This window comes from Kwoniella shandongensis, chromosome 13 (genome assembly GCF_008629635.2).
Source record: "Kwoniella shandongensis chromosome 13, complete sequence".
NCBI lineage: Eukaryota > Fungi > Basidiomycota > Tremellomycetes > Tremellales > Cryptococcaceae > Kwoniella > Kwoniella shandongensis.
Window position 1 is genome coordinate 742,021 of NC_089299.1, and position 14,341 is coordinate 756,361.

At 50.1% G+C, this 14,341-nt stretch overlaps 2 protein-coding genes across 2 annotated transcripts; one reads left to right on the forward strand and one right to left on the reverse strand.

The window, feature by feature from the left end:
• Positions 1 to 913: 913 nt before the first annotated feature.
• On the forward strand, positions 914 to 9,129 carry CI109_106962 (uncharacterized protein; the record flags this gene model as incomplete). The annotated part of the gene is made up of 14 exons (XM_032001977.1): positions 914 to 1,090; positions 1,254 to 2,037; positions 2,120 to 2,204; positions 2,276 to 2,405; positions 2,459 to 2,526; positions 2,600 to 2,834; positions 2,899 to 3,119; positions 3,175 to 5,452; positions 5,517 to 5,666; positions 5,725 to 6,822; positions 6,879 to 7,006; positions 7,063 to 7,197; positions 7,252 to 7,566; positions 7,629 to 9,129. 14 exons carry the CDS (start codon positions 914 to 916, stop codon positions 9,127 to 9,129), a joined length of 7,305 nt encoding a protein of 2,434 aa, XP_031863534.1.
• Positions 9,130 to 9,511: 382 nt separating this feature from the next.
• On the reverse strand, positions 9,512 to 12,632 carry CI109_106963 (uncharacterized protein; the record flags this gene model as incomplete). Its single annotated transcript, XM_032001976.1, has 14 exons — positions 9,512 to 9,584; positions 9,637 to 9,679; positions 9,777 to 9,818; positions 9,877 to 10,003; positions 10,062 to 10,071; positions 10,135 to 10,180; positions 10,244 to 10,325; positions 10,387 to 10,528; positions 10,591 to 10,760; positions 10,828 to 10,940; positions 11,001 to 11,133; positions 11,191 to 11,483; positions 11,554 to 11,862; positions 11,939 to 12,632. The coding sequence occupies 14 exons, from the start codon at positions 12,630 to 12,632 to the stop codon at positions 9,512 to 9,514; spliced, it is 2,277 nt and encodes a 758-aa protein (XP_031863533.1).
• Between the last annotated feature and the right edge of the window lie 1,709 nt (positions 12,633 to 14,341).

A 14,341-nucleotide genomic window follows, 5' to 3' on the forward strand; every position in this document is an offset into this window, starting at 1 on the left:
TGAGTTACTCGTACGGTATAAGTGATGCAGAAAGTTGTTGCAAGGATACAAGAAAGTAAGAACAGAATTTATCAAACTGAACCACACTCGCCTCTGTTATATAGTCGTAGAGTGGTTTGTAAGCTACACGACCAAAAGTAGTGAAGTGCTTTCAACGTGTGTCGTCCTTTGATAGAAGACATTGGTATGTGTGTGAGAGCTGTTTCAGATTGTAGCCTTCTTTTGGACACTATGTCCATACCCGAGTATTGTACGATTATTGCCATCCCTCCCCACTCTGTCATTGTGTAAGAAGCGTAGTTGTTTTCGTCATAGTCGAAGATCAGTGTCGTCATGATCCCTCTGCGAAGGTGAAGGTCAAGCACGAAGATACTTTGATGTACAGCGTTTCAGACGTCTTACACATTAGCCATCTCGCCACAGCTTACGTCGAATATACGATACACATGGTGTACAGTGAGTTGCAGAGCACTGTTCATCATGGGTGAGCGCCTCAGGTGAGAGCTCGAGCGTGGAGCGACCACTGCTCTGCGGTGTGATGCTCCAAACCGCAACGAGGAGACTCGGCTGACAGACAAGCATGGTCATTCCATTGATGGAACGGTGTCTTATGCATGTTGACTGGTAAACGATTTGTAATATACTGTACCCGTGGTGTATAATCAGGGCAAGGGACGGTCCGAACATTAGCACCCGGCGCGTCTGTTCAGGTCCACTACAAGCAAAGTTGACGCGACGACGTTTATAAGGGAAATTGGATTGATCACGTACTTCTAACAGTTGATTGATTTCTCACTCACCAACACATATCATACATTACTTTCCGTCTTGACTCCTTGTACCGACTGCTTCAGATCAGATCAGATAGACAGTACAGGTGCAGGTCCACCGACCTATTCTATCGCCCTTCAAAATGGCGATTCAAAGTCCCGCTGCGAAGGAACGGAGCGAGTTGAAACGTTCTGCGTCCAAAAACAAAGTCTATGTGGACGTAGACTTGACGATGGACAGTGATGAGGAAGACGAGGAAGTGATCAGAAAGCCTTTAGCGTCATTGAAAAGAGAGAACAGGGGTGAGAAGAGGAAGAGGGTGAGTGCGAGTTCTAGCTGGCTCGTTCTTTCCCAGTGGTCGCTATCCAACCTAGCCACTGTCCTTCGGTTCACTCCCTCTTGAAAGCATCATGCTGACATGCACTTCCGTCGTCTTCCTTGTCACCCTCATTCCCACCCGTCCCCGCTTCTCACTCCCACAGGTCGCCTCATCACCTCCCGAGTCAGCTGAAGAAGCTGCTGTTTCCTCCGAATCTGACGCTATACCCGACTCCGACCTCGGTGAAGAAGAATACGAAGTGGAATACATTGTCGACTCACGATTCACCCGTTCACGAAGTGGGAAAGTCCTGGAATTCTTAATCCACTGGTCTGGCTACGACGTGAAAGACCGATCATGGACGTTGGCCAGCGAGTTCCACGATGATGATCCGCCGGTGAAAGCTTTCTATGAGAAGTATCCAGATAAACCGGGGTCTAAACAGGTCGTCAAAGCGAAAGCTGCGATACCTACACCATCGAAGAAGGATAAGGAGAATGATATGGAATTGGTCAAAGAGGAGAGAACACCAAGGAGAACACAGCCAACGGCTTCTGGCTCAACGTCCAAGGCGAACGGATCAGGCCAGGGGATCATGAGGTTCTTCGAAGTGATGGATAAGAAAGGCAAAGGAAAAGAAAGCGAAGATTACTCTCCCAAATCCAGAGAACCTGTCAGAAAGTCGCCTACCGAAGCTAAAGCCAAAGCTACAGCCAAAGTGGTCGAGAGTAAGACGAAGAAACCAGAGAAGAAGAAGAGAAGAAAGATGACCAAATCGACGGATGACGAGAGCGATGGCAGCGACTTCGTCATGGACGAAGACGGAGGTAGCGAAGACGACGATGATGGCGCAGATGGCGAATTCAAATCAGAAGATGGGGATGACGAGGATGCAGCGGTGGAAGAAGATGAGGATGAGGACGATCTCGTTTCCGCTGACGAGAAGGGTGAGTGAAGGCGTTCTCAGCTGGTCGAATGGGCCTTGTTTTCCTACCTACGGCAGCTGATATATGAGCATTTTTCCCGCAGAAACGGCCAAGTCCAAGCCCGCGAAGAAGGCTTCTGGAGGATGGGGCGTCAAGCTCAAGGGTCCCAAGAAGCCCGCAGTCAACCTGTACGTGTGATCTCCATCGTTTCCAAAGGTGACGCCTCTCCGGAGACGGCAGGCTAACAATTTGTTCTTAGGGGCCACTACAAGACCGGCGTTAAGCCCTTAGGCCAGAAAGCGGATATAAAGACTGCGATCAAAGGAATGAGTGAGGATCTGCCACCTATGAATGATATTGAGACCATGTTTGATCACCTGGTTTCAAGAGTGAGTTTCGCTCTGACGTTTCAGCTTCGCGACGTATACTCACCCTGTCTTAGGTCCCAGATATCGTTCAACTCGTGAAGAAGCTCAATGGACGAAAGCTGCGAGTAGCGACAATGTGCTCGTGAGTACGACCCAAAATTCAAAGCTGTCGAAACTGTGGCAACGGTTTGCAAGTGTAAGCTGACTTCGAACAGAGGAACCGAATCTCCCCTGCTTGCTCTCAACATGGTCGCCAAAGCTATCAAAGCGCAACATGGTTTACCTCTGGCTTTCGACCACGTCTTTTCATGTGAAATTGAGCCTTTCAAGCAAGCCTATATTGAGAGGAACTTTGCGCCTCCTATCTTGTTCAGAGATGTCACAGAGCTGGGAAAAAAGAGAGCACACACCGCGTACGGATCTTTAGTGGAAGTTCCGGGGAATGTCGATGTGAGTTACGAGATTACCTCTTCGAGCGTTGGCCAAGGTCGACTGCTGATATGGCTGATTGCAGATCCTCATTGCGGGTACATCTTGTGTCGACTATTCTAACCTCAACAACGTGCAACAAGACATCGACGCCAATGGTGAATCAGGTCGAACCTTCCGTGGAATGTTGCAATGGGTCAAGAAACATCAACCACCTGTTGTCATCCTCGAGAATGTCTGCAATGCACCGTGGGACAAGGTCGTCCAGTACTTCGCTCAAATAGATTACGACGCGCAATATACTCGGTAAGTACAGCTGCTTGAGATTAGAAAATTTCCAGCTGAACCAGAACCCTTGCAGACTTGACACCAAGGAGTTCTACATCCCTCACACTCGTACCCGAGTCTACCTATTCGCAACGCCCATGAAGAAAGGTAGCAGCGAGCACCTTGCTGAGAAATGGGCAGCGACAGTCAAGGACATGAAGCGACCTTGGTCATCTCCCTTCGAAGCCTTCCTGCTCCACACTGATGACCCGAATATCCATCGAGCGCGACTTGATCTCGCATCCGCCAAAGAGCAGAGAGATGGCACACAACGGAAACCGACAGATTGGAATCGATGTGAATCCAGACATCAGAGAGCTAGACAGGAGGAAAAGCTTGGCTTGTTGCGTCCTCTGACATCATGGCAGGAAGCCGGTGTCTGCAAGGGTCTGGACTGGACATGGAATGACTGGCTTCTTACTCAAACGGAAAGAGTTTTGGATCTTCTCGAAATCTCGACTCTTCGAATGGCGAAAGACGGTATCGATTCAGGATTCAAGGCTTGTATTTGGAACGTCAGTCAAAACGTTGATCGACAAACCGGATCTTCGAAGACCGCCCTAGCTCCATGTCTTACACCAAACATGATTCCATGGGTCACTGTTCGAGGTGGACCAGTCACTGGACGAGAAGCTCTTGCTCTCCAGGGTATCCCTGTCCGAGAGCTTCTGCTCACGAGCGAAAATGAGGATCAGCTTGCGGATCTTGCTGGTAATGCTATGACTACCACTGTCGTCGGAGCCTCTATGCTTTCCGCTTTGCGAGTCGCCCTTGACAAGTTGACGGAAGGACAGAATGCTGTTGCAGATGCGGCCAAAGTCCTGAAAGATGCACAGGTCAACGACGATCTCGTAGCAAAGCGAGTCATCGGCGAAGACAAACTCGAGAGAGCGGAACTCGATCTCGCAAAGGTCTCCAAAGCAAGCCTGGCAGAGATCCTTGACTACGCCGAAAGAAGCTCGCGACACTGTCAATGTGAGGGTCAATCCGGAACAGCGTCGCCTATCGAAGAATGTACGGCATGCGGCTATCGAGCGTGCAAGTCTTGTGGCGGACGACCAGATCATCAATACGCTCTCTGTCAGAATGTACGAGTCGAACCAGGAGAATTTGAGCACCGTTTCAAGGAGCTCTTGCCTATGCGAGTGCAGATCGCAGGTCTGGCTGAGCAATCTCTCGCCAAATTAAGAGAGAGGGCTGAGAAGCTAGGGAAGGGCACTGTCGATGAGAAGGATTGGAAGCTCTGGAGCCGGGCGATCATCAAGGGTGTCGAAGATGCCGAGTTCAGATTCAGATATCTTAAGAGACAATTCACCTGGACTGCAGTGTACGAGGCCCCTCACGCGACTCTCGACCTCTTCCTCCAGAATCAAACACCAGAATGGCGGTTGACGATCAAAGCTCCCGCGACAGAGCCAAACAACAGTCGACTTCGAGCACTTCTCCTTCATCCCGTTGCACGATTACGCTTCGACGCCAACGGCCAAGACGTTCTTTGCGGCCCTTGGGAACTGTGTGTCCCCACCCAACAACCGTTCACCATCAATATCCTCGGTCGGGGAGAGCTTGTGCCTACTTGGCAAGCTGCCCTTGGTCTTCAAGATGGTCTGGAAAAGAGTCAACGATGGTCTCAAATCGAGATCGAAGTACCGCCAAACGCTGAAAAGGCACTGGATCGAAAACTGTCGGGTAAATACACGCTTCTGCCGAAGTGTGGACAAGCGATGTCTTCACTTCACAAGAAGGAATACGAGGACGCAGACAAGGGATTACCACAACTCTACTTCTTCCTCGACCCGACCCGATGTGGCGAAGCTGAGGATGATTCGTATGTATTCTCTACCAGTACCGAGCGTCTCGACTATGGCACAGAACGAGCCGTCATCGCTGTGCTTGAACCGAAATGGCGAGAGAACTCAAAGGCAGAGCAGAGAGTCAAGCTGGATGTCCGTGGAGGCTGGGTGACCTGTGACGAAGCCCATCTCACTGCTGTTGGCGGCAGCGATATCGCCGTCGTCAACGGTGATGCGGGCTCGGTTCCACGAGACACAGCCACTTACGCCATCCCTTCTTCTGCATCCTCGATCTCGGTGAAACTTGACAACACCGGTTGTAGTCATGCGACAGCATTATTATCATGCCGAGTCCCGCTCAACCCAGCACATTCGGAAAGTATGTGGCGACACAAGGCTTGGGGAGAGATCGATTTGCTTCATCATGGTAATGCAACTTTTGCGAACCTCGCTTGGATCACGGAGAGATTACCGCCTCTCGACAAGCTCAGCAAGTGGACTAAACTTGCGGAAATCGACGTGAGTGAAACTTTACCTCCATTTTTAAGCAGATAGGCTATATGTGCTGACAAAACACTTGTAGGCTGTCGGGACAGCTTGTGAGAGATGTGCGCCAAGAGCACCGAAGATCCATTGGATTAAGAGAGCGGGCAAGCTCAACAAGAATGGCGGTAAAACGAAGAGCACTATTGTTGCGTTTGAAGACAAGCTTGAAGCTGGTCGATATGAGCATGTGAGTGCGACACCGATTTGCAGCGGAACAGTACTTACCTGATGCTCTGTCTCTATAGGCGTTGAAAAACCGTCCGGCTCCGTTCGTAGTTCAACTTCGACTTGACGATGACGTCGGGTCTTTCCGAATCGGTCTCAATATCGTCTCCCTCGCTCATCGAGCACTGTCCCGACTCCCTGTCAGCACTAACAAGGGCAAAATCCAACTGTCCTGGCGACTCACTCCTGGTCAGATTGCCGATGTCCCTCAAGCTCCGAGAGTCTTCATCCTTCCTAGCAACAAGCGTGATCCCGAGCACCCTCAACCGAAGGGATTCAAGCTGTCTCTCAGAAGGGAACAGCTTCGATCGTTGTGGTGGATGTTGGAGCAGGAGAAGACGGAAGGAAGGACTCACACCTTCGTCGAAGAGGAGATCTCGGAAGCCGCTCTCCCGGCTTTGGGCTGGCGAGCGGAAGGTAAAGCCGAGAGACCAGTGATGGTTCGTGGTGGTGTCATTGCCGATCAAGTTGGTTATGGTAAGACCATCATCTCGCTCGCCCTCATCGCTCAATCAAAGGGACTTCCCGAACCCGAGCCCGCACCTCCTGGTTTGGTCGACCTGAAGGCTACGCTCATCGTCGTTCCTGGACATCTGTCCAAGCAATGGCCTAGTGAGATTGCCCGATTCACAGGACACATGTTCAAGGTCATCGTCATCCAGAACATGCGAGATCTTCAGTCCCGAACCATCTCCGAGCTCTCGAAAGCCGATATCATCGTCATGGCTTCCGAGATCTTCGAAGCGGACGGATACTGGGAGAGATTCGAATATCTCTCCGCTCAACCTGAAGATTGGCTCAACGATAAACAGGGTGGTCGATTCTTCTCTGACAGGTTGGAAACCGCCATGTCAAGTCTGAGATCGCAGACCGAGATCTTGGCATCGAAAGAAGAAGGCGGAGCGGGGAAGGCTGAGCAAGCAATGCAGGAGAGACAGAAGTTGGCGAAGGAAGATGCGGAGAGTAAGAAGACAGCGCATAAGACGGCAAACTTCGGAAAGAGGATGAAAGGTCAAGCGTATAGAGATCGATATGATGCGGATCCAGCAGCAGGAAAGAAGAACGCGACGACGGTCGAAGATGTGGAGAAGTGGGAAGCATCAGAGGACGAAGAGAGCGTAAGTGCACCGGACGTTCTGAAGCGCATGGGGTCTATAGGCTGATTGTATTGCAGGAGGACGACGAAGCGACCGCTGTGCCGATTCCTACTTTCAGAAAGGCGAAAGGTACCGAATCTCTTTCCAACTCTGGAGTCACCAGCGACTTCAAGCTACTCTCAAACCCCGTCATGCACATGTTCAGGTGAGTCGGCGCGGGAGACTCGTTGGCTGCACGGAGCTGACATCTCGAACCTCCAGGTTCCGACGAGTCATCGCGGACGAGTTCACCTATCTCGAGAAGAAAAGTCTTGCAGCTCTGCTCCGACTCTCGTCTTGTTACAAATGGGTTCTGTCGGGTACCCCACCTGTCAACGATTTCCCCGCAATCCGAAGGTGAGCTGAACGAGTCTGTAGAGGTGTAGAAGCATGGCTGACAACCGGACATAGCATTGCCGCCTTCATGGGTATTCACCTCGGTATCGAGGACGACGCAGAGGGTAACGCCCAATCCCAGAAAGCACGAGCGAAGGAACAGACTCAAGCGGAAAAGTTCCACGCTTTCAGAGAAGTTCATTCCCAAGCATGGCATCGACGACGAGATGATCTCGCGCAAGAGTTCCTGAACACTTTTGTGAGACAGAACATTGCAGAGATCGACGATATCCCGACAGTTGAGCATATCCATACGATCAAGTTGCCAGCCTCTGAGGGTGCAGTCTACTTGGAGCTAGAGCATCACTTGCAAGCTCTGGAAATGCAAGCGTGAGTGTGCAAGTGTCCACGCGTATATCGAAGAAGGCTGATGTCTAATAACGATGATGCAGACGTAAGGAGACCAAATTCAAGAATGTCACTCAAGGCGACCGAAACGCTCGACTGGAAGAGGCCCTTGTCGATTCCAAGACCGCCGAGGAGGCATTGCTCAAACGATGTTGTCACTTTACGCTCGACCTCAGCGACAAGAAGCGCGACGAGAAGTCGGCTCAAGAGGCTTGCGAGCATATCTCCGGCGCTCGAAGTAAGCAGCTCATCGGGTGTGAAGAGGATCTGGAACGATCCATCAATGTCGCCGTCGCGTTGCATTGTTGGATCAGGAAGAAGGGTTCTTTCGGCAAGAGCGATGATGATCGACAACATTTCAAAGAATGGGTCGATTTCTCTTCTGACAAAACACAACATCAAGGTGATTCCGAAGCTGCTGAGCGATTGATCCGAGTGATGGCGAAATGCGGGATCAAGAATGGTGTGATACCTTCCGAACCGGCTGATGGGAAACCTGCGAAAGTGGAGAAGGGAGGGAAAGTGGAAGATGTGAAATGGCAATTGAGAGAACAGACACATCTTCTTCGACGATTATCGAAAGAGCTAGTGGCTCGTGTTCGATCATTACGATTCTTCGAGGTGGTTCGAAAGCTCCAGAAGAACGAAGCGGAAGGTCAAGCGGTACTCGAAGCTTCGGCATGTGGACACAAACCTTCCGTCGATCCCAATACGGAAATGGCGGTTCTGTCATGTTGTGGTCATGTGGCCTGTTTCGACTGTATGACTCATGCTGCGGACGCCCAACGATGTGTCAAGGGCAACGAATGTCATGCCGCCGTGAGACATACCAACATTGTCAAGGTCAGATCTCTCGGTATCGAAGGTGAACTCTCTTCAGGACGATATGGTGCGAAACTACGAAAATTGGTGGATCTCATTCATTCCATCCCGAAAGATCAAAGAGTGTTAGTCTTCCTCCAATGGGAAGATTTAGCCGGTAAAGTGGGCGAAGCTTTGCGTTCTGGAGGAATATCACATGTCACCTTGAGTGGTAGTGTGAAACAACGTGCGAACACCTTGGATCGATTCCAACAATCGGACGACTATGACGGAGAAGATGGTGATCGAGTTTTGTTATTGAAGATGAACGACGCAAGTGCCGCCGGATCCAATTTGACAACTGCAAACCATGCGATCTTCCTAGGACCGTTGTTCACCAATTCCCTATTGAATTATCGAGCTGTTGAGACTCAGGCGATTGGAAGAATAAGGAGATACGGACAAGAGCGTAAAGTCCATATTCATCGATTATTGGCTTTGGACACTATCGACATGACGATATTCAATAATCGACGAGCAGAATTGAGACTGAAACCCGATTACGAGGAAGTTCCCGTCGAAGAGTATAAAGGGAAGAAGGTGGTTCCGAGGAAGAGTAAAGGGAGGAATGAGGTGGAAGTGGAAGTTGAAGTTAGTCCGAGGAAGAAGAAGACGGCGAGAGCAAGTCAGGTGAAGGCGGCCGCGGCATCATCGTCGCAAGAAGAGCCGATCGAGATTGATTGATAGTTTGAGTGACATAATTGCGCACAAGGAGAGGTGGGACTGTAAAAGGTGGACGGGTGGGTGGGTAGGTGATCGAGTAAGTAGCATGGCGGGGTGACATACGGTCCGTATTATGATTTGGTTGTTATTTAGCATACATAGTTTTGGTTCTTTTGATTTGTTACTTTCTGCATGCACAATACATTCTCCTCTGAAGTACGATACGGGATATGTGATAATGTGAACAGGTTAGATGTCTATATATGTATAGATATGACGACAAGAAGTCTAGAGGTGAATCACCGGGTCGGTGGCAGCGTTGTGGCTGGGCGTGAGATCTGATCGGGTGATGAGGGACAGTGCAGCCTTGAAGTGTATGTCGTCGGTTTGATGGTTTTCCTACTTATCGCTTCGACTTCTTGTTCGGCTTTTGAGCCGCCACAGCCTTATCCGTACCATTCTCGTCGAAAGTCGGTCTGTCGAGGAGGTTCAGCGAAAGCTCAGGCCATTGAACGTAGCGAGACTTACCCATAGTCGAATCGTATCTCTTCGTGCTTCTTGATTGCGCGCACTGCGTTCGTTAAGATCGTCAGCATGACCAAACACGACTTTAGTGCAGAAGGCGTGAGACGGCGTGGGGAGTTAGGAAAGAAACGCCAACTACACACATGTTTGGAAGTACAACCGTTGTTCATTGTTGACAATCACCACTACGTTCACACGACACGTCAGCTAGCGCAGAAGTTCCACAGACAGTGAATAGCTCACCCGATGCGCCGCAATTCACTTCGTTCTCTTTGCCACTGTTGATGAAACGCGTTTCGTTGCCATAACTCCCTGCATCGACTTCTGACTCTTCGTTCAGGGCAAAGAGGTACGTTCTGCCAATATGTTTCTGTGCGCAAGAGTCATAAGTATGTACTCAACTCAGGGCCTAACCGAAGGGGACTCACGTTGAGTTGGCTAGAAGAAGAGCACTCGATTAGCAAGACCGCGAACACTTTGTTGACGGACAGAACAACTCACTCTCGACGCACTCCTTCGAGATGGGAGATCACCTCGCCTACATATTCTGCATATGCCGAGAAATCAGGATCAGTCAGCGCTGAATCGGATTGAATGCAATGTCACTCACCGCCAAGCACCACATAAGCACCGATATCCTGGGCCGCGAACAACCCATACCCAGCGACGGGACTGATGCCTACTCTTGTTTTCTGCATACATTCGTCAACTCAACTCCGATCGATGATGACTGGGCACAAACACTTGACTCACGGGCCAATTTGCCTTTTGAAGCTGGACATTACTGCAGTTCACCCACACTTGAGTATCTCGTACTCCGCTCTCCCATTTGCCGTCGTTGGATCTGAAACGACCTATCTCGAAATCTCCACGATGTTTGATATCCAGCTCTTCGCTGCGAATGTACAAGTGTATCAAACCCCTGTCTATCATATACAGGGCATGAGGGTCACTCACGCTGCTCCGCAGGGACCGCACAGCTCGGGATCACATTCCCTTTTACTCATACGACAAGGACATTTGTCAGGTAAGCAGACACGATGGGACCGCTTGACACCGTTACTGGAATATCGAGGGACTCGTTTGCACTGACACCCTTGATGTCTTCTCATGCAGTTGGGAGGGCACTGAACCAGGCATAAGGGTTAGTGAGACCTGAACGATATGCGTATGTCAACTGCCATCTGTACTCACCCCGCAGTTCCTACCACAAGGCCAATCTGTATTGGCGCATGAGCAAACGCCAGGCACACATGGTCCGTGGTGATTGCATTCGACAAAGTTGACATGGTGCGCAGAAGGGATGGCTAAGGATCCTTTCAGTCAGTCTCACAATATTGTAATCACAAAGAGCGTGGATAATTCACGAATGCGGAAACTCTTCGATTTGGACTTTGTCAACGTTGGCCTGACAATCTGGTCCGGTGTCGCTGTGATTGTAGGTTCATTGACCGACTCGGCGTCGCTTTCGCGAGCGATTGATAGCATCTCCAATGTCACCTGTGCGGCCCACACAACGTCAGTCATGTTCACTCATAGTGTACTGTGACAACTCACTTGTAAGCAAGTTCGGTCTGGGAAAGCCTCTCTGAGCAGGCACAGATTGGTGCAGCCTGAATCTTTCAGTTCGACCAGTAACGTTCTGAGCATTGCTCTCTCCGCCTCTGGCCAAGTCTGTGATGTCAGACTGAGGGCAAGCAGGTCGCCGACTTTGTTCCGAGCTTGACATTGGTCCGAGCACGGCGGTCCGTAAAGCAAAGACAAGATGGTTGACCGGGATATGGCGGGGTTTTCATCTCGGTGTACATGATCGGCATAGCGGGAAATGAAAGTCCCGCCAACCATTCCAGCTGAAAATCAATGGGCACATTTAGAATATTGTTCCTTCACCCCGCAGTAGGAGACAAGCGGTCGACTCACAGTGTCTTGTACAGCCGACTCTCACACATCCAGGTCTTGCGCAGTCGATCTCATTGAAGTCATCATTATCTGTAGGAGACGGATCTTCCTCTGGTACCTCTAACGGCGGTTCCCACTTTCGTTTCCTTCGTGCATGCGAAGTCTCTATGTCGAGTTCGGGTCGTCGTGGGAAGCGTGGTAGATCACGAGTAAGATCTGCGTCAGAGATCGTTATCCACTTGGCTGGAAGGACATGTGTTAAGTCGATTTGACTTGAAGTAAGGCCAGTGCGCTTCAACCGACGCACAGTCTCAACCATGATAATCTCGACTACATCCCGCACGGCGTTATTAGCTTTGTGTTCTCTTCAAAGGCGTGTAGCAGTCCGAAGACTCTGAGGACTCACCATCCGCATCTCTGCCTGGCTCTTCGAACGCTCTTCTCATACCAAACTTTTTCGAGTATTCCAACTCGTCAAAATCCGCATCATCTCCAAAACAAGGCATGAACGGCATCGCCTTCAACTCGGGCTTCCACACACTAGACGTCCCACCCACACAAAAGTGATAAGATGGGACCCGCGCAACGCCTGGTGGTAGAGATAAAGTGAACGAGCCTTCTTTCGGTGGAGGAGGTCGAGCCGGTTTGGGTGGTAGTAGATGTTTGCTTGATTTCCCAGGTGGTCTTTTCCAGAAGATCATACGTGGATTGGTCGTCGAAGATGGAGTACTAGGTCTGGGTGAAAACGTTACGGACGAGGATCGGCGATGTTGAGCGGGAGGAACAGGTGCAGGCGTATGCGCCCCTAGGGAGTCGGGAGTAGGAATGGAAGTTATGCTTTCCGCATTTGATACCGCAGCAGCCAACTTTCGTCCCAAAGCTTCATGACGTTGCACTTGTAATTCATCTTGTCGTCCAGCAGATTTTAAAAGAGCGTCATCTGCTAGTGGAAGCGTACTAGGCGGCTTCCAACTGTAAAAGTCCCGCCAGGTTTGGTTGAATACCTGTCGAACGGTCCTGTACACCTGGTTGATGTCGTCGACTGTCGGTTCCCGCGTTGACGAAGGAGAAGGGCCGGGAGACGGATGAGCAGCAGTCATGGAGGGGGAGAGGAAGAGCAGAGAGAGGAACCTATTGTACAACAAAGAAGGTAGAAATGAGAGACGACAAGACGGTCGAAGAGAAGAAAAGAAGGAAAGGAGATGTCAACTAATGTTGGTATTGTTGATGTCAGTCAACGCGAGGTGGAGGTTGATTTGATTTTTCGGTCAAAGCTCTGTTCGTCAACTGTTCCTTCTTTGCCTCAATACCCATATACATGCTGGTGATCTGACTTCCCGTATCAACTTGTGGACCTACGATGGGTACACTTACCTCGCATTAATGAGCTCGTAGCTCGTTGCAACGAAGAGCTGATTCACAAGTCGTGTGAGCTCCCTTCACCAAGGCATGATTCATTTCGGTCTTGCGCAGTCGCCAATAATCCTTTCGGGGATGAGATGTGACACTAATTCTGTTCTATGAGCCTTGTCCTCGGGTCTCTGGGTATACAGTATGGAGTAAATATTGCTCCTTGAAGACTGGACGGACCAATAGTCGTCGCGGTGCACGCACTTGCTGTCATTTCTGGAATCTGGCGATAGCTCGCTGGATGTATAGTATACTGCCACGGGGGACAAACACCATATCACAATACCGGTTAATTGTTGCTATGCTTCGGCCCAATACGACCGAATGGCCCGAAACCTCTCTATCCAATGTCAACAAGTCATTTTATCGATCTCGGAGTGGTTCCGCCACCTTTCTGAAACGTCCCCAAGATCGACGCTATCCTATGAGGGTACACCTTCGTGGCGGTAGGTATTGCATAATACTAGTATAGACTTACTACTAAGGGGAGAGGGGCGTGAAAAAGTCGGGATGAAGGGGAGGGGGGGCGAAGGATGGTTCCTGGGTTGACTGACTGACTACTGAAATATTTTCTGTTCTTCTGATCACTTTTGCTTTTGGTGACAGATCAAGGGATTTGGATCTGATCTCTCTCTTTCGGCTGTTCCGAGCTGATCAGTGGGAAAGTTATGCAACAATATCAGGATATCAGGTAGACTTGGTGTGATGGAAGACAAAGATCGCCAAGTCAGTCACCATGTCCCAAGACGGTTGGCATAGTCAGCACTGCATTACGTTGCTGGACGAGTTTCGGCCGCGGAAGTCGTTTGGCTTGGAACCTCCCATCCCGTTGGGAATCTTTGTCATCGTACGGCAATACCAAGCACCAAGGAGTTAGAGCTTCAATAAGTGATTACATGGTATCGGCACTGGTTCACACGTAAATCCTGTTACATACAGCAACGTACTGTAATTGACTGCTGGAATCATCGTCGTCGTGGTCATTTTGCTTGGTGTACAAACGTCAGTCAAGCAATACCTCGGATGTATTATCGCTTAACCCAGCCAGGTCCCGTAAACGAAACGGGTCCCTAGATCTTTTCTACGAATGTCAATGACAAATGCTGACATCGCATAGCGTCGCTCTCGTTACTACTTTACTCAACCCGTCTCGTGTCGTTTAAGCATGAACAAAGTGGTGGTGTGCGTGTGCGTGGGTGACAAAATGACGTTGACATAAGCAGTAGAGCCATGTGGAGCGTTATGCCTGACTGGCTTGGGTGATTCAAGTGCATGTGCTGTGGATTTTGCACACTCGTGCTATGTATGGGATTCTTACTCCGAATACAACGGTGAGGTCTGGAGGAGTATAAGTCGAGATTGGGTTTTGACGAATATGCTGTTACATCACACCGTGTAC